At 33.1% G+C, this 20,312-nt stretch overlaps 1 protein-coding gene across 1 annotated transcript; it reads left to right on the forward strand.

Moving 5' to 3' along the window:
• Window positions 1-14,695: 14,695 nt before the first annotated feature.
• LOC133172281 (translocation protein SEC62-like) lies at window positions 14,696-19,231 on the forward strand. Its single transcript, XM_061307136.1, has 9 exons — window positions 14,696-14,781; window positions 15,118-15,232; window positions 16,451-16,553; window positions 16,758-16,866; window positions 17,023-17,115; window positions 17,461-17,577; window positions 17,834-17,894; window positions 18,297-18,416; window positions 18,807-19,231. The coding sequence occupies exons 1-9, from the start codon at window positions 14,743-14,745 to the stop codon at window positions 19,211-19,213; spliced, it is 1,164 nt and encodes a 387-aa protein (XP_061163120.1). The 5' UTR covers window positions 14,696-14,742; the 3' UTR covers window positions 19,214-19,231.
• Window positions 19,232-20,312: the final 1,081 nt, after the last annotated feature.

Here is a 20,312-nt window from a genome sequence, read left to right on the forward strand (position 1 = left end):
TTAGACAGTCCTTGAATATTTTTACCACCAGAACTGTAAAGTAAAAAATCATTACTCAGTGGGTGTCAGTAAAATTTCTACGCCAGTGTCAACAGCTGAAAACAATTTGCTCCTTAGTTCATAGTTCACATTACAGCGCTTGTCGCCTAATTGGATTTAACAGTTTAATGTATGATCGTCCTAAGAGTCAGTTCAATAACTGTTATAATTATGTGTATGTCATTTTCATTGTTCTGTTCATCTGTTCTTCTTTGGATAATTATCGGGTAAATGCTAATTTATTAATCCTTGTACAATGTTTAATAATATTTGCGATTTCTTCGTTGATTTCTATTTTTTTCTTGAAATTATAACATTTCATTGCGGAAGATTTAGAAAAAAAAAAAGACGCTGAGGTCAATAAATTGGTTCATATTTCATTGTCATGAGGTGTTTAAAAAAAAGGATTATCAATAAAATATTTATTTGATTTCAAACGGTAGTTCTTGTAGAGTCTATACAGCGCTATGAAAACCAGATCTTTCCTTGGTGTACCCGGTGTCGCATAATTTACGTTCCGGGTAACTTAGCGTTCCGGCCGGAACGCTAAATACCTATAATATTGATTCCGGGCTATAATAAACGTTCCGGCCCGCGTAAGTTTGGTTCCGGCCATAATAAACGTTCCGGGCATCCAAGCACCCTTTTAAAAACTATTTATAATTAATATTTACAAATAATTTGGATTTTTTTCTTTCTCTTAACGGGTTATACGATGCAGCAGGATTTAAACGTATATCGATTTAGAAGAAGTCCCAATATACGGTCTTAATACATGTACATGTACCAATCTATAATCTATGGAATTATACGTAATTATGTTGTTTCTTTGTAAACAAAAGAACGCAAAGGTGTGAAACTTGTTTACATTGATATACCCCATCATGTTGTTTTATGACTCCCTTCTATCGATACAATATGCAGTCATGCGAATCGCTGTGTCATTTCCGCAATTTTTAATGAGTTTTAGGCAAAGGGCACCCTGATCAGCTGGTAATGCTAATAGATGAATTATATTTACGATTAAAAACAATATTGGATAATATTTTAATATCTTAATATATATTTTTTCAAACACCAACTGCGTTTTTGTAAAGCCAAGTATATAATTAAATCACAATACATGAATGAACATAATAGTTGTGTGGGGGAAGGACCTGCAAAGGTGTGAATAGACATTAATTTCAGCGGAAAATTATAAAGCATTTAATATGAAGAAAAACAATTTTCCTGTACTAATTCAATAAAAAATTTTGTGGATTTTTTTTTCTCGGATAAAATTTATTTTTTAAACAATCAATCTCATGCCAGCAAAATATGACGAACTTTAAAATTTCTAAGTTCCCGACTCTAGCAAAGGTTTCGACGGCACAGCTAAAAACTCTAGAATAAAACTCAACTCATTTTTATTTATACAGGTAAGTGCAGGTATCAGCATTTGTAATAATAACTCTGAAGAGGAAATGTAATACAGATACAGATTTGTATTTTACAATCCTGAGAAATGAATAGTATTGTTAAGTCTGCGCAAAATCCTACCTCCTACCCCCGCAGGGGGCAGAAAACTTAGCCCGACTGACTAACGGAAGAGGCATAGATTTAATTATATTTTAATTAACAATTTGTTGAATGTCCATATGTATTTTAATTTCCGCTTAAATGTTACATTTTTCGCTATAAAACGTCCATTTTCCCCCGCTAAAATGTCGAACGCCGAGATTTATATACCATGTATTCAGAACTGTTTTGTCACCTACCTCAATTTTCAAAAGGCATATCTGAATGATATATATAAATAGACGAAATTTCAAAACGAAAATTATTTGGAAAGAAAAGATTACTCTGTAATTCTGTTAAAACATGTTTTCCGCTATAGAATGCTGTGGAAAATGGAAAATATCCCCCTCCCCACTTGAAACGAAAATGCGGCGAGTAGTTCTCGTCAGTTTAAAACTGCACAGCTCCATTTCAAGTTCGTCGAATTAGGCTTTCATCTTATAATCTTGATTATGAGACAGGACGACATAATAAAATACTTAGGGAGAGTGGAATGTATAGAATGTGTTAAAGTGAACATGCGTGGATCTAGAAATATTTCAAAAGGGGGTGGGGGGGGGGGATTGACGACCTGCATTTTGAAAAGCTTCTTTGGAAATATGTCAAGAAGTATTACTGACAGAAGTGGTGGTTTTTGTTGTTGTTTTTTTTTTCCACAAATTTGTACAATTATTAAGTGCTCACAACGTCCATGATCTCTGTAACTTTGGGACATATATCCATTATGCTTTTAAGTTGAGAGAAAATTTTTCTTATATGATATGGTAATTCTCCATGAAATCATTATATATGACGATTGTGTAATCTATAAAAACTACCATACAATGCCATTATGTATTATTTGGCATTGTTTGTTATTGTTAAAATGCGATAAGATATATGTCTAAACAATTAATAAATAATAATAAACTTTTAAGACTAAAATTGAAAGATTATGTGTCAAAGACAGGGTTACATGTTCACATTAAATACTGGAATTGTTTTAGATTAATAGTTAAAAAAAGTTCAAACGCTTTAACGTAAACACATTAGGTAAAGTGAGAAGTAATAAAAAACAAAATGCGTTTGTGAAACACTGATGCATATGGTAAAAACTTTACCTCTTTTGTGCAGGGTAAAGTTCTAAAGTGCAAGTTAAACTCTAAGGTCAAGGTCAAGAGATCAAAATGTTGTTTTCCAAAAAAGGACTTGTATCAATGAAAATACCTGTGATATATGAAAGCCCAAGAACCAACCTTTCAAAAGTTATATATGGCCAAGGTTAGAGATTTTAAAAAGTGGGTCAAAGGGTCAAAATCAATGATACTCAGGGAAAGGACCCGTCACATGAAATATACATGTGAAATATAAAAGCCCTAGCATCAAATGTCAAAAGTTATGGCCAAGGTTAAAGTTAATTTTTTTCAATAGTTCAAACTCCAAGGTCTATGGAAAGGAATTACCGCCAAAAGTCTATTTATCTTGCTTTTATTCTTATTCTGCCTACTTCTTTATTCTTTGTTATTATTGTAACTATATGTCACTTTATTGTTTTCATATTCGTCTTTACTATATTTCACCTTAAACTTTTTTCATTCTTCATTTTGTCCTTACTTCTATGTTGCTTTATTCTTGTAAATTCGTTCTTCTTTCTTTTAAATTGATACAGTTTCTGTAATAAATAATTATGATCATCTCTATTACAAATGTAAATTCAGTCACGCAAACCATGAATCGCATTCAACGAAGACGAATACAAGTAGTGTGAATTTAATGCGGCATTATAACGCTAGGTGGCAGGGTGTTCGCTGCGAGTATTGGTAAAATTAGGTACGCAAACCCGAGCCGAGGTTATTCGAGATTTTTCAATTTTCTGCCTTAATACTTTATCAATCGAACCCAAATTTTCAAATATGTATGTTATAGGTTCAGACATGTACCCGGTGTCGTTCCCCCTGAAGGCTACCTAGATGGTAAGACTTCCCCCGGAAGACTAGCTATATAGTGAGACTTCTCCAGGGGAAAGTCTCACTATATAGTCAGTCTTCCCCCTTCATAGCTAAACTTCCCCCTTTAATTTAGTTTCCGAATATTTTTTTTTATTGTAAAACAATGTTTTATACTAACGTTTTCAGTGTTTGGATAAAAGTTATCCGTCCTATATGAATGAATAAATAAATATATGAATAAATAATTAAAACATTTTAATAGTGATTTTTATAATTAAAACTTCTTAACCATGCAGGTAAACATAGGTAAACTGTACGTTTCTACGGGTATTGACCTCTTTACTGTTAAACTAATTATGTCTTTTTTCTTTTGGTAAGAATCGTCTCGGAACAACACTATAATCTGCTGTGCACGATAAATTTTTAATGCGCACTTTTATATTGATTCATTTGAAACTATTCATCTTTTTTTTATATATAAGATCATTACCTAAATATGCAATATATACATCGTCGATGTAAATAAAATCGAAACTGATCAAACACGGAAGGGGAAGTCCCACTATGGTCGTTTAGGGCGGAAGGCTCACTATATAGCCATTGCCCCCCCCCCCCCCCGAAGGGAAGTCTCACTATATAGCCAGACGCCAGACTTCCGGGGCTAAGACTCACTATGGGGAAAGTCTCACTATATGACACCGGTAGCGGGGGGGGGGGGGGGGGGGCTGGCCACTAAACATTTTTCTAGTCATAACTTTTTACTACTGAAAATGTTCAATGAAAGTCTGGCTGACCCCCTCCCACTTTTTGTTGTAGTTTAGTCAAATAAGGGCCATGTACGTACTGACGTATGAGTAAAATTTGGTACTGAAAGAAGTTGGACCCCCCTCACCCCAAATAGAATTTTCGAGTTTGAAGAATTTTTCTCTTTTTTTTGTTTGTTGTTGTTATTGTTTTTTTTTTTGGTTTGTTTGTTTTGTTTGTTTGTTTTGTTTTGTTTTGTTTTTTTTTGCTTGTCAAGATTTTTAGGCTCTGATTTTTAGGTAAGTTATTTTTTTTTCTCTGGCTGCCCCTTTCAAAAACAATGCTACGTCTCTAAGTTTTATCTGTATTCGCTGTAAAAATTGCCAATATTTATATTCTTGTATTTATATTTTGAAAATAATAATATTTTAGATTATTTTTGGCGATTTTTGATTTCCAGTTTGCTAAGATGGGTAGGCAATATCAAGCCGACATTTTACGTATTTTTTGCCAAACGAGACATTGACAAAATAATTTTTTGAGTTATTCTGATATCAAACACTGTGTGCTTACTAGAGATATTTATTTCTTTATTGAAAAGTGCTATTTCTATACAAAAAAAATTGATACATATTTTCATAAAATCCGGGGGAAATTTCTAGTATGCCCGGTCTAGCCTGGTTCCGGCCACGCCTACCCATGACGTTCCGCACTACTTTGCAGAGCATTATGGGTTGGCCGAAAACCAGACAAGCCCCGCGGTCCCCAGAATCAAGCGACTGCGCATGAACAGTTATTATCCTGAAATAAAGAAATGTCAGTTCAGTGGAAGAATATATAGGGGTCCTGAAAAACAACTCAATTTATAAGGAGTGGGTTCGATTGATAAAGTATTAAGGCAGAAAATTGAAAAATCTCGAATAACCTCGGCTCGGGTTTGCGTACCTAATTTTACCAATACTCGCAGCGAACACCCTGCCACCTAGCGTTATAATGCCGCATTAAATTCACACTACTTGTATTCGTCTTCGTTGAATGCGATTCATGGTTTGCGTGACTGAATTTATATTTGTAATAGAGATGATCATAATTATTTATTACAGAAACTGTATCAATTTAAAAGAAAGAAGAACGAATTTACAAGAATAAAGCAACATAGAAGTAAGGACAAAATGAAGAATGAAAAAAGTTTAAGGTGAAATATAGTAAAGACGAATATGAAAACAATAAAGTGACATATAGTTACAATAATAACAAAGAATAAAGAAGTAGGCAGAATAAGAATAAAAGCAAGATAAATAGACTTTTGGCGGTAATTCCCCTCCATAAATGTCAAGGTCAAATTGTTGGTATCCTAGAGAAATACACAAGAAATACACCTTCAGCGGGTAATCGTGATTTTTTAACAAATGTTTCTCGAAGAATCAGTTTCAACTAATTTACATACATGAAAGTATAATATCAGAAATTGTAACCCGGAACATAATTTATGGTTCCGGGCTACTGTATCTTCGTAATAAAGTGGAAAATAAACAACCTAGTAACAAAAGATGTTTGAAAATACATAGCAATTGTAACCCGGAACGTTAATTATGACCATAATTTTAGTTCCGGGCTACTTTATCTTTGTAATAAAGTGGAAAAGAAACAACCTAGTAACAAAAATATTTGAAAATACTCTCAGCAATTGTAACCCGGAACGTTAATTATGACCATAATTTTGGTTCCGGGCTACTTTATCTTCGTAATAAAGTGTGAAAAAAACAGCCTAGGAACAAAACATGTTTGAAATTACATAGCAATTGTAACCCGGAACGTTAATTATAAACATAATTTTAGTTCCGGGCTACTTTATCTTTGTAACAAAGTGGAAAAGAAACAACCTAGCAAGAAAATTCTTTGAAAATACTCTCAGCAATTGTAACCCGGAACGTTAATTATGACCATAATTTTGGTTCCGGGCTACTTTATCTTCGTAATAAAGTGAGGAAAAAAAACAGCCTAGTAACAAATAATGTTTGAAAATACACAGCAATTGTAACCCGGAACGTTAATTATGACCATAATTTTAATTCCGGGCTACTTTATCTTCGTTATAAAGTGGAAAAGAAAAAACCTAGTAAGAAAAATATTTGAAAATGCTCTCAGCAATTGTAACCCGGAACGTTAATTATGACCATAATTTTGGTTCCGGGCTACTTTATCTTCGTAATAAAGTGGAAAAACAACAACTGAGAAACAAAAGATGTTTGAAAATACATAGCAATTGTAACCCGGAACGTTAATTATGACCATAATTTTGGTTCCGGGCTACTTTATCTTCGTAATAAAGTGAGGAAAAAAAACCAGCCTAGTAACAAATAATGTTTGAAAATACACAGCAATTGTAACCCGGAACGTTAATTATGACCATAATTTTAATTCCGGGCTACTTTATCTTCGTTATAAAGTGGAAAAGAAACAACCTAGTAAGAAAAATATTTGAAAATGCTCTCAGCAATTGTAACCCGGAACGTTAATTATGACCATAATTTTGGTTCCGGGCTACTTTATCTTCGTAATAAAGTGGAAAAACAACAACTGAGAAACAAAAGATGTTTGAAAATACATAGCAATTGTAACCCGGAACGTTAATTATAAACATAATTTTAGTTCCGGGCTACTTTATCTTTGTAACAAAGTGGAAAAGAAACAACCTAGCAAGAAAATTCTTTGAAAATACTCTCAGCAATTGTAACCCAGAACGTTAATTATGACCATAATTTTGGTTCCGGGCTACTTTATCTTCGTAATAAAGTGAACCAAAAAAAAAAAAACAGCCTAATGACAAAAGATGTTTGAAAATACATAGCAATTGTAACCCGGAACGTTTATTATAAACATAATTTTAGTTCCGGGCTACTTTATATTTGTAACAAAGTGGAAAAGAAACAACCTAGCAAGAAAATTCTTTGAAAATACTCTCAGCAATTGTAACCCGGAACGTTAATTATGACCATAATTTTGGTTCCGGGCTACTTTATCTTCGTAATAAAGTGGAAAAACAACAACTTAGAAACAAAAGATGTTTGAAAATACATAGCAATTGTAACCCGGAACGTTAATTATGACCATAATTTTAATTCCGGGCTACTTTATCTTCGTAATAAAGTGAGAAAAAAAACAGCCTAGTAACAAAAAATGTTTGAAAATACACAGCAATTGTAACCCGGAACGTTAATTATGACCATAATTTTAGTTCCGGGCTACTTTATCTTCATTATAAAGTGGAAAAGAAACAACCTAGTGACAAAAATATTTGAAAATACTCTTAGCAATTGTAACCCGGAACGTTAATTATGACCATAATTTTTTTTCCGGGCTACTTTATCTTCGTTATAAAGTGGAACAGAAACAACTTAGTTACAAAAATGTTTGAAAATACTTTATTATTATCTTTTTATAAGGTGGAATACAATGAACAGGAAACAAAAATGTTTGATATTATTCTCAGAAATTGTAACCTGGAATAATAATTGTTTTTAATTTGCATATGATAAAAAAATGAATTAACAATTTTACATTTTTGCAGATGCTATAATTTAAACTCCTCCATTTTTTTCGGGGGGGGGGGGCTCAGATAATTAACTAACACTTTTTTTAATTTTTGGAGGTGTTATAACCTCCTCCTTTTTTAAATTTGGGGAAGGGGGCTGAGATTTTAAAAAAATGGAGGGGTGTTACATTATTGCAGCTTGACTTCTGCCTACATGTACATATTTGAATTTTTTCTCCACAAATTTTGATATTCATTAAACATAATGGTATGTATAAAACGATAAAGTTTTAAAGTGCATGGTCGTAGGAACCGGGGGGGGGGGCACGGGGGGGGGGGTGCCCCCCCCCCAATAATTTTGCCGATATATATAGTACTATATAATACTATTGAAAACAAAGCTAATATATGCTTGTGCCCCCTCAATAAAAACGTTTTTTGCTTGTCAAGGAATTTTTGGTAGTTAATAGTGCCCCCTAGCTGAAAATGTATGGCTGTGTCCCCCCCCCCCCCAAACTGAAATTGCTTCCTACGGGCCTGAAGTGTCATAAAAATTGTCATTTTCTTATTGTGTTTCATGTATAATAAACACCAAGGAATAAAAGGTATTTCCCAAATATCTTAAGTGGTGGGTGGGTAGGACATGCATCGAAGTAACAGAAAAGTGCATTTCAAGGAATTTAAAACATAAAAAAAAAACATTTAAGATTTGCTAACACCTTGATTTTACTAAAATATTTGAGCTAATTCAGTTTATCTCACTGCTTTTTTTACAATCAACATTGCTGGTCTTTACTTTTTCATATTTCAACCTTGTTTTTTTTTCCCCTTCCTACGGTCTTTGAAAAACAACAACAACATAATTTTCATTAATTACTTGTGTTTGTTTATTCAAAGGGAATAAACCATATCGTTATGTTTTCATGTTTGTTTCATTGCAGAATAAACCACATATTCATGAAATATCCATTGTTAATTTATCACAAAAACTATATAACTATCTTCATTAGTGAATTATATTTTTTATGTTTGTTTATTTCTAATGGAATATAAATCATATTTTCCTGGAGTGATAATATCTATGAGGAATGGAAGCCATGTATTCGAGGTTCGACATTGTGGAATTTGCGACACTTGTAATATCATTTAAACAGAGAATGCGCATCTCTGTAAATACATATACCATTTTGTATTTAATTCTTTACTTTATCAGATTATAAAATTTAAATTTACTGATCAAATTTATCTTTGACATTGTGCTTCTTTTTAGGCTTGTGTAATCTCAGTCTAGTTTATCTTCTATCCTCTTTACCCGGCCCTGTAAATACCGGGTCTGTGTGCATTCAAGCGAGAAATCCACACCTGACATGCACTAAATAAACAAAGGGACTTAATTTGTATGCATTAGATAAACAAAGCCTTTCATGCGACGAAATTTTATTCGATGAATATGTATCAGAAAGCGTATTTCACGATCTTTACTTGAGCTATTTATTCATTTATTTTTAAAAATGGCTGTACAAAAAAGGCATGACGCCTTATAAAAAGAACATTGCGCCACATGAAAATGGCATGCCGCTGCGCCATGCTTAATCCTCAAGGAAAAAACTACTTCTATGGTTCAGTGTAGAATGATAGATAATAATTGAGAGATAGCGCGATTCGAAGATTGCAGCCATGGCCGGAACCAAACTTACAGTAAAATCCGGAACCAATATTATGATTTTAAGGTTCCGGCCGGAACGCGAAGTATCCGGAACGTAAATTATGCGACACCGGCGCCGTGTATGGAAATACAGCTGTATATGGTGTGTTTGAAGTAACGTGGATGTATTTGAATAAGCCTTTTGTGCTGCACTAATCTCTGATCCAAAGTTAATCCAATTTAGCATGTAAAGAGCATCCTTTTTATCCGCCACAGATGTTGATCTGTTCCCCAGTATTCGACTCCCATCTGGTAGAAATGTGAGAATCCCCGCTGAGGTTTTTTAAGGAAAATGTAGAATTAGATCACGCTGCACCCAGCATACAACACCATAGTCTACATACGTATATATCCTGTTATGTAAATTCTACAAAATATAAACCACGTAATAACATGGTTAGAGTTATATGGATTTGTTTTTTGTTTTCAAGTTCTGAGCAAAATTAAAATTGGCTAATATTTTAATATTGTAACATATTTTTCAGCGATTAAAATTCTGTCTTAAAATGCAAAACAAATTTAAAGACGTGATATTCCTCTACACCATCATTTATATCAATGTAATACATGTATAATTACAAGCGGTATTGGAAAACTCTATTTTTATACCGTTTAAAAAGACTTTGATAATTAAAACTTAGTTTCTACCGAATATTGATAATATTTCTCTTCAGTCTTCACCGGTGTCGCTTTGTGGTACCGTAATGAGACTTTATGAAGAAATTATTAAATGCTGTCAACAAATAATAAATGATAGATAAAAGAGATCAAAGCTCCTATATTTAATTGTATATTGAGGTAGTGTTTCTCTTGAAAAATCTGGATAAATTGTTTGAAGACTGTAAACATGTCATAAACAGATAATATTAACACGTAGTTATAATGAATTTATTAGGTGCACGGAGGATACTGTTATCTGAATAAGAACAATTTTATTATAAAAACTGATTAATTAGCAGAAATGTCAGTCTCTTAATTGTGTGTATCGATTCTCAGTTGAACGATTTGCAGTAATCATAACTGTGACACGGAGCTAAGATGAGATAATTGATAACGGCAGGGTGATAATTAGGCGCAGTCCGAAGATCACCGGTCAAATCTTCCGTGACGGAGTGCATCTGGCAGCCAATGAGTATAGCCCATCTGTAAGTGACAGCATGAACACATTTGCACTTCTGTATATAAACGGAAGCATTGATGAATAACTTTACCATTCTAACAATGGAAGCACAATCATTCACTTCTAAGCGATTTATGCCTTTGGAGATGCTGACCGACGAAGTTCCCATGGAGACTGATGTTGATATGGTGGACGAGGAAGAGAAGCTGTTCCGCATGCAGATGGAGTTAGTCCATACAGAGCGGAAGTTCCGACGGGCCTGCGAACAGATCGTCCTCCTCAACTACAAGTTGTCCGGGATGCAGGCGAGGTACGAAAGCGCCAAGGAAAAGAACCTCCGGACATTCCGCTACACTTATCGTCTCCAGCTCGCCGCCATTGAAGGGATCAAGAACGTGTACCATGACTACGCCGTGACCCAGGCCGAGAAGATCCGAAGTCTACAGATGGAGATCTTTGGAGAGGTTCCTGACGACTCGGATGAAGATCCCGAAGAGTTTGATGTAGTAGACCAGGTCTGAGAGGAGAATAAGCTTCAGATCAAGTCATTTTCTCCATGGCGTCCCCACCCGCCAGTCATTGCCACAGACAAACAAACCCTCAGAGGTTTCCAGATTTCAGAGCAGTATGGTCAATCATACATGTAACAATCAACGGCCCTTTTCAGGGCCATCCAATTGTTTCGAAAAGATGCCTTCTTTAACAGTCGTGAAGAAAATATGACTGTGTGCATGCGTATTACATTAACTAGTGTAATTTGCTTGCTTCATTATCTTGCTCAATACACGTGCATGTTTAGAATGAATTCACGTTTGCTTCTCTTTTACAATTTAATTCAAGATAATAAATGATTATATCACATTGTTAAGATTATGTATTATGAGGGTTTATAAATGACAAATTATTAATTAATTATCAATATTTTTCTATATATTTTTTCTATTAATTTTCGGTCAAGATTGTTCGACACCTGTAATTGAAGGTTAATTGTTTTATTTGATTCTAGAAAGGGAATTTTTGCACATGTTAGCAATTTCTAATCCTTGACATCTCTTTCCTGTCTCAAGATGTCAGATCGGGGTACTTTAAATGCAATATGAGCTGCAACTTTGATGTTAAATTGGAAATTTTTGTTGCAATATTGTAATTTTAAAACTATTTAAATGACAGAAAATACTTCTATTGTTTATAACTGCAATGTAAGAACTATTTATATGCTTTGATTGAAGCAAAATTACATTTTTGTCGTCCAGTACAATATTGATATCTTATGTAAAACTATACATTCCATTGTATAGAAAACTTTCTTCTGAAAATTTTTTTAATACTTTACATTAGTCTAATTGATCATAAAGGTTTATCATATCAGCACATTTGAACAACAAAATAAAAATTCACAAAAATGCAGCTCATATTGCTTTAAACATTTCAGACAATCTGTCATTTAGTATTGACGGTACAAATTATTTACACGTGTACAGATATAAATATAAACAATAAAATGCTTTCTTTGGTTCTTATATATAGTATGGGAATTAATGTTGCAGAAAAAAATGCGTAACTGGCGCGGGTTATGTAATTTTTTGTTCTGCAATAGCTACAACGTTAATTCCCATACTAACAAAGAAAGAAAGACATTTTATTGTTTACATTTATATCTGTACAATAAATCATCTAAAGTAGGATTAATAAGATTAAATATTGTATTATTGATGTGTACATCATTGTACGTTTCATCGATGGAAGAAGAGCCACTGCTCAAGATATCTTTACAGGTGATATGCTTATTGCTATTTTCTGACTGATAAACAGCAATTAATGGTTTTCTTAAGAAATAAAGAAGATATTCAGCGGATGTATATATATATATATATATATATATATATATATATATATATATATATATATATATATATATATATATATATATATATATATAACAGAAGTCCATAGATCAACGGTAGTCGGTTTTGCAGTATAATAAAAATATTTAAATAATAAATTGAAAACACGAAGAAATTAACACAGTAATGTTAATTTCTTCGTGTTTTCAATTGAATTATTGTCATTATAGAGAGAGAGAGAGACATATCTATCCTGTTCTGCTAGAGAATAGAAACAATTTTTTTCCCAGTAGATAGTGTAGAACTGTTGCAATATAAATCGACTTTGTAGTTTATGTTTATACAAACATCGTTCTCGATCTCAATCCGTAAAATAATAATTAATAACAATTCTTTATTATTAAAAAAATCCATCTAGTCTATAGAAAGATTCTTCTGGAACTGTATATTTCATGGTACACACGACACATGGTAGATCTCGACAGCACTACCCTAGGGACAAATTATGTAACTAAATGTTAGTAAGAAGATTTACACACGGAAGTCACACGTTTACCACAAAATACACCTTTGGGAGTCGTACACGTGTTACCATCCACCCTTAATTTGAAAGTCACACTACATATATTGACATAAGAATAAAATGCCGCGTGTCCGTCCTAAGTATGAGCTGTGTGTGGGCTTTGATGAGGTGAGTGACGATGAAGTTGGTGAGGAGGTGTGCGAGGAGGAAGAAGATCCTCCAGAGGAAGACAACGATTTCAATATTCGTCAGGTTTGGCAACAATTGAAACAGGAGGAGGAAGACAGAACGCGAGAAAAGGAGGATGAGAGAAAAGCGGGGGCCATCCGACAAAATAACAAGAGGGCCAAACAACGCAGCTCCTTTCTTGCCTGGAAAGAAAAGATTCAGGTTAGTGGCACCACAATTTACAGTCCAAGATAATGTTTTCATAGGCGCAAAAATTACGCGATTTGGTACAGAGCACCACAATCTAATTAGAATTAGATATTCCATTCGCTCCCCGATTTTTTATATGTCGCGGGGACATATAAAAATTCGGGGAGCGAATGGAAGATCTAATTTTAATTAGATTGAGAGCACCATTACCAAAAATGTTACATGACAGTAATTTTTTTAATATACAAATGCAATATCTGGTATTATACCAGTGCAAAGTCATAATTTTTATGGTAATCAAGATTGTCTTTTATTAACGATCAATAAAACTAAATTAAAGATTTTACATGTAGTAGAATTTACCAATCTATGGATAAATCATCTGGTTAATCATGGCAATTAAAATTTTAAATAAGACGTTAAAAATAATGTTTTCGTTTGTTAACCACACTTTGATTTAAATAAATGTACCAAGCATTCTGAGCTATAAACGATTATACAGGCAATGACAGATCTATATTTACTATAGTACTCAGTAATTTAAAAGTTGCTAAATGATGAAGGGAGAGCACCTACCGGATAACTCCTCTGACCGTACCAGTGAAAATTTAAATTGTCTATTTGAAAACCTGTTCTTCCATCAAAGACCCCCCTCCCCGCCCCCCCCCCCCCGCTATTTTGTTTGAATAACACAAAACTTATTTGGAGGTTCATGTCAGCAAATTTGGCTCTAGTTCTATTTGACCCCCCCCCCTTTCCACAATCTAAAAATAAGGAAAAAGATACTTTCCTCTCTATTTTCTCTCCAAACCAGTCTTGATATCATAGTGACAAAGAGATGACCGCTTTCAAGAATGAGTAATTATCATGATTATATACGTCCAAAGTATAGACAATCTGATTAAAATCAGATCCTCGATCCGCTCCTTTATTTTTTTTTATTGTCGCCTCGTGTAGCGACAATAAAAAAATCAAAGAGCGGATCGAGGATCTGATTTTAATCATATTGAAAGTATAGAGTTCTAGAAATGTCAAGACTTAAAGTTTGGGAAGTCAACACAACAAGGCATCGATCTCAGCAATGCAGATTTAAAGGCTTAATTTTTTTTTTTAATTTAAGCTTTCATCAAAATATTTCGTATCTTGGGCTTTTCCACTCATCCATAACACAACAAAGACCTAGTATCTGAAATTCAGTGCTCCCAATGTGCGAATGTGTTCAGAAGAAGGAGACAGATCAGTTTTTTTTCCCCCAAATTTAGATCCGCCACATTGTTAATAATTTCCTCAATCATCGAGACGCTTTTCCGTTACAATAAACTCCGCTTTAAAAAGCATTCAGTCGATGTAGACAAAAGTCCACGTAAACATGGCTGACAGAAAGAAAAAACAGAAGAAAATTGATTCTGTATGAAGTTTTAAATATAATTCCATTATTTTAATTAACATTTCACTGAAAAAGATGAAATCGAAGATATTTTGCTTTAAATTATTAATCTCATTGATATAGTTCATGGTACCTTCTCACATTGAATTCTAAAGCTGGAAAACAGCTGTGTTCTTTTGATTTGTTACTCTCACTTTCTGTAGTTGTTCCGTATCGAAACAAAACAGATTTTCCCTTATACTAAATATTGGATAAGACGGAGTGAACGTTTGTTTTGTATCACGGTATTTTTTAACAAGATGATTTAATCTAAGTTTTAAACGCTTTTTTATTTGAATCAATATTTTTTTTAAATAGGAAAATGAAAAACCATCAAAGGAGGAATATGCCATTGCCAAGCACTTGCGGTTCACTTGTCCAGTTAAAGAGGCCAAGTTTGTTCCAATGCAGAACATGGTCAAGTGTTTTTATGGTAAGTCAGTGCAAAAAGCTATGTAGCTAGAATTTTTAGCTACTCAAAGAAGCTTGATTAAGCTAATTTAATACAAGTTTTCACAAGTTCACTTTTTATCTAAAATAGACAACAACCAAAAATTGCAAGTATGTAACTACTAATATTTGTACTGTGGAGTTTTAAAAAGCAAACTAGAGCAAAGATATTTTATACATTGCTGTTTTTGAACACTTTTAAGCAAAAGATGTATTGTCATTGTTTGAGTAACTGCATGCCATCTACTTAAAAAAATCCAACTGTATCTTGGGACAAGCCCTCACCACAGTTAGAATATGCCCCATATACTTGTAATGTAGCAAATTGGAGTAGATCCACTTCATATTGATTTTGAAGAATACAAAAGGAGTTGCACTGAAAATAACTACCAAATTAATCATAACAAACCTTTTTGAGATCGTATATGCCTTTTAACCTAAAAAATAAGCCATGTAAATACGAAAATTAAACTCATTTTCTCAACGTATTTTCCTCACTTCATATTTACATGCCATTTTGACATTCGGAACTCTCTGGATTGTTCATAGAAAATGCACAGAGTTAGAGTTATCGCCCATGTTTATTTTGCTACATTGCCAATACACTGAATGAATCATTAAAAGCGGGTCTGTAGGACAATATCATTTTTATTTTTAACGATAGAATGTTCTATCTACACACCATCTTGTGTGGCAAGGCATGGTTAAGTCTGATTACCGTACATTGTGCTGAATTATTACCAATCAATTATCCTGTTAACCTCTCCTGGTCTCCTTATTTCATTCAGAAAGTAACTGTTTAGTCACAAATTAACTGTTTATATTTTTGAAATTTGATTGCACATTGCTCTGCGGGAGACACATATATTGAAAAGTGATTTTTTTTCATAAATTGTTTTCAGATCAGTTCAAAGTTGAAAACTATCACTGCATCAAAGTGCAATTTTTCCTTCATGTTGAATAAAATGCTCATTCAGAAATAAGTATATGATTCATTAGCTAAATTAAGCTACTTGGAATAAGCTAAATAAAGCTATGGAGGTAATTTGAGCTACGTAGCTAATTGAGTAATTGTACCAGTCCTGTTAATTTTTTATTTTTTATTAGCAAAATGGATATGCTTCTATTTCTGTTCAGACTTCTTGTGCATAGTGCAAAGTTGGGCATATACATAATTATTTATTTTCATATAATATTTTAGGAAACCAGGCCATAGACACTCTGATGGATTCCAAATGGGCAAAATCTTCAAAGAGTGAAATTCAATTTACAGACAGAAAATCTTGCCTGTATTTTCTGGAAAGGTAAAATACAATGCCTATACGATTGACATTTTTGAATACTCATTTATTGTGATATGATTTATCAAATAATTCAAAGTTTGAATAAATGTATAACCAATATTCCTTAGATATTGATGTTGTATTACTAATAATGTGCAATAAAATCATGTTGTAATAGTAAGGCCATAAATAATATTCTAAGGATTGTGTCTTCTTGAATTGTAGGTTAATGGTAAAAGGATTATTTCACCGAGCCACAAAAATTGAAAGGGGTAAAAAAGACAAAGATAAATTAAAAAAGAAAAAGAAGGATGAAGAAATAGAAGATGAGAAGGTGACAATCGACTCAAAATTTCTATTTGATCAAAAGTTTCTTATAAAATTGAACATCAACCGATTCAATGATAGGTGCACATGTGTCATTATTACCTTTTAATAGTTACTGTATATCAAAACAGAATAGTAGAAGTCAAATGATTTTCATCTTCAGGAAAAGAAAAGCAAAAAGGAGAAAAAGAAAATAAAAGATAAAGATGCCAAGGATTCTGATGCTGACAAACCGGACACAGTAGACGAAAAGAAGGTAATTGTTTATATATGTCCTCTACAGTCTTAGAATCTTTTTTTTTTGGGGGGGGGGGGGTCAAATTTCATGGTTAAGACAAAAAAATAAAGTTTGTTGTTAAGTAAATCCTTGTGCTATTCTACAATTAGTAATCTTTGAATTTTGTTGATAACATAATTTCATGTCTGGCTCAGCCACAAGAGCAAACAAAATCTGTGTTTAACAAAAAATTATAATACCACAGTATCAAGGTATGTGTCCATTCATGTTTTAAAACCTGATTATGAATTTACTTCAATGATAACATTAAGACATTTTGTTTATGGCAAATTTTGCATTATAGAGCTTTTGATCAATGTTTAGGTTGAAGAAAAAGAGAAAAAGAAGGATGAACCAAAGAAAGATGAAGAAAAGAAAAAGAAAGAAAAGAAGCTTAGACTGGACATGGCAGAGGAACAGAGATTTATTGATGGGGAGGAGGTATATACTGATAATCTAAAGACAATTAAGAACGCACATAATACTAGTAATCTATGTACAGATCTAACAGTTAAGTACTGTACTTATTAATGAGCCAAGCTACAATACACAAAAATACACAATTAAATTTTCAGTTGACATATATTGGATTTTGACAGTGTTAAAAATGTTTTCTTAAGAATTTAAGAGAATTAGAGGTGGCCAGGTAATGTATGTGTTTTTACCATCCTAAAGACATTCCCTATCATCTTTACAGATATATGTGTGGATTTATGATCCTGTTCCAATGTCCACATTTTTAATAGGACTATTGATGGGTATGTAAAAAAAAAAGTCTCGTAAGCATGAAGACTATCATCTTTACGCTATACTGTGAAATCACTAGTTTTTATGGGGGTGTTATTTTCATTGTTTTCAAGGTATGGTGAGATCCACGAATTCATGTCATCCATGAATTGTAAATTTTTAAACGTTTAGCAACTCGGCATTTCTTCATCCATGAAATCAAAACCCCATGAACCAATATTTTTTTATATGAAAATATGTGATTTTACAGTATTGTGAGGAAATAATTTCATCAGACTTTAAGCATATTTGTATTTGTGGAAAAGTCATTTTAAATTTCAGACATGCAATGCAAGTATGGAATACAGGTGAGACATAAATATAGTTCTCTTTTGTGATACCTGTGAATTTATCATTTTTCTTCACCTTTTCAGTGCTTGGTGCTGCTTTACTGTGTGTGTTCCCACTGTGGCCTGATTGGCTGAGAGTGGCTGTTTATTACGTCAGTTTAGTTGGAGCCAGCTTTGTTGGTTTCATTCTGTTCCTGGCAGTCAGTAAGTCTTATTAACGTGACTCCAATTCCAGATCACCATCAATCCATTTAACAAGAGGTTCATGACAAGCAAGATAAACATGTATTTGGATGGTATTGTCATCCCTCCAAGACACAATAAACTCTATAATTAATATACCTATGCAGTAAAGTCATTTTGTGTCACCAAAAAGTACAAATTTTGTAATAATTATTGGAAGATACCCCACCCCTCCCCTCCTAAAAAAATATCGAAGAAAATTTCATAAACCAAAAACCCCCCCTTTTTTTTTTAAATAGGCTGTACACAAACTAATGAATTACTAGTAAGTGAACATGTACTTTGAATTTTAATCAGTATAAGGATTTAATGCCATTGTTTCTTTTAACTTGTTCAATTTTTCTACTACAGTTCGAGGAATTCTATTTTGTGTTCTGTGGGTTTTAACACTGGGCAAAGTGCATCTATGGATTCTACCCAATCTAACAGAGGATGTGGGATTCTTTGACTCATTCAAGCCATTATATACATACAAAGTCATAAACAAAGAGGAACAGGAAAAAGAGAAAAAGAAGAAAGAAGAAAAGCGGAAAAAGAGAAAGAAAAGGGAACAGGAGGCTGGGGACTCAGAGAGTGAAACAAACGATAAAAACGAGGAAGAACAAGGTCAGGAGGAGGAGGAAGAGGGACAGAATGGGGACCAGGAATTTGAAATGGTACAGAGGGAAGAGTTAGAGGATGAAGAGGAAGAGGAAGCAGAGGGCTCTGAGGAAGGGGAGGTCACTGGAACAGAGGAGGAAGACAAAAAGACAAAGTGAGAACAAAACAGAGAACTGTTGACGGGGGAAGATCTCCACTGAAATATGGGGAGGAGATGGGAGTTGTTCAAGGATACATGTAAATTATGTCATACATTTTTAAATTTTAAGACCTTTTTAGTCTAGTATTTGTGAGATTAAGTTTTTGAAATTAAAAGTTGATGTACGGTATTTATTTAAAAGTACAAATTGTTCAGGAATTTGTTCTTTATGAAAAGCAATACATTTTAATGTATGGAAAGAATCTGGGGGGATAAGACGAGCCATGTGCCCATGCCCATTTTTCGGCTATGCAAGAACATTTATTGGAAAAAATCTCTCAATTGTTCGAATTTACTTAAGCATTTTAATGTTTACCGTAGTTTTCAAAATGATATTTATATTCTAAACAAGCTAAACAGTTGACTTTCATTTACTGTCACAAATGTCTAACATGGGTAAGGACTTCTATTAATTCTATTAATTAATTCTGCATATTGAGTGTTTACACTTATTGTGGAGATATTATAAAAATGTTAACATCGTATATAATGATAATGGTGATCTAGAAGCGCTTTTATTTAAAATAAATAAAAACGGGAATAAAAGTATTCAAATATCTATTATAATTTTTATCCGGCATTTTAAATAATTTACTGTAAATAAGTTCATTACTACATGTATATATTTTATTTCCAGTGAAAAATATGTTATTCCTATAGACATTTTTTATAAAGTAAAACAAAATTAAAACCAAAAAAATAATTAAAAAAAAAACAAACAAAAAAATCAGAGCATGACTCGAACACTTCCCTCAATAAACGTCCCTTGAAAGAGCTCCTCGCTAACCACTAGACCACGGAGTCACACTTACAAGTCTATTTAAATAGCATACAGTTCTCTATATTTAGCAAGCGTTTTTGGACTTAGAAATTTTTAAGACCACGGTGAAAATTTAAGTAAGTTAACTTAATTTTTTATGTAGAGTGGGTCTTCATACCAAATTTTTGCAAGTGTAAAAAGCAACATCTTTCCATTGCCTTTCATTAATCGTTCTCAAAAAAATGGTACGATGACCCACTCGATTTAAAAAATGTAGTTATATCATCCAATTTATGTT

Source organism: Saccostrea echinata, unplaced genomic scaffold, assembly GCF_033153115.1.
Source record: "Saccostrea echinata isolate AGI-Se365-2 ecotype Australia unplaced genomic scaffold, CSIRO_AGI_Sech_v1 ptg000054l, whole genome shotgun sequence".
Classification (NCBI taxonomy): Eukaryota; Metazoa; Mollusca; class Bivalvia; order Ostreida; family Ostreidae; genus Saccostrea; species Saccostrea echinata.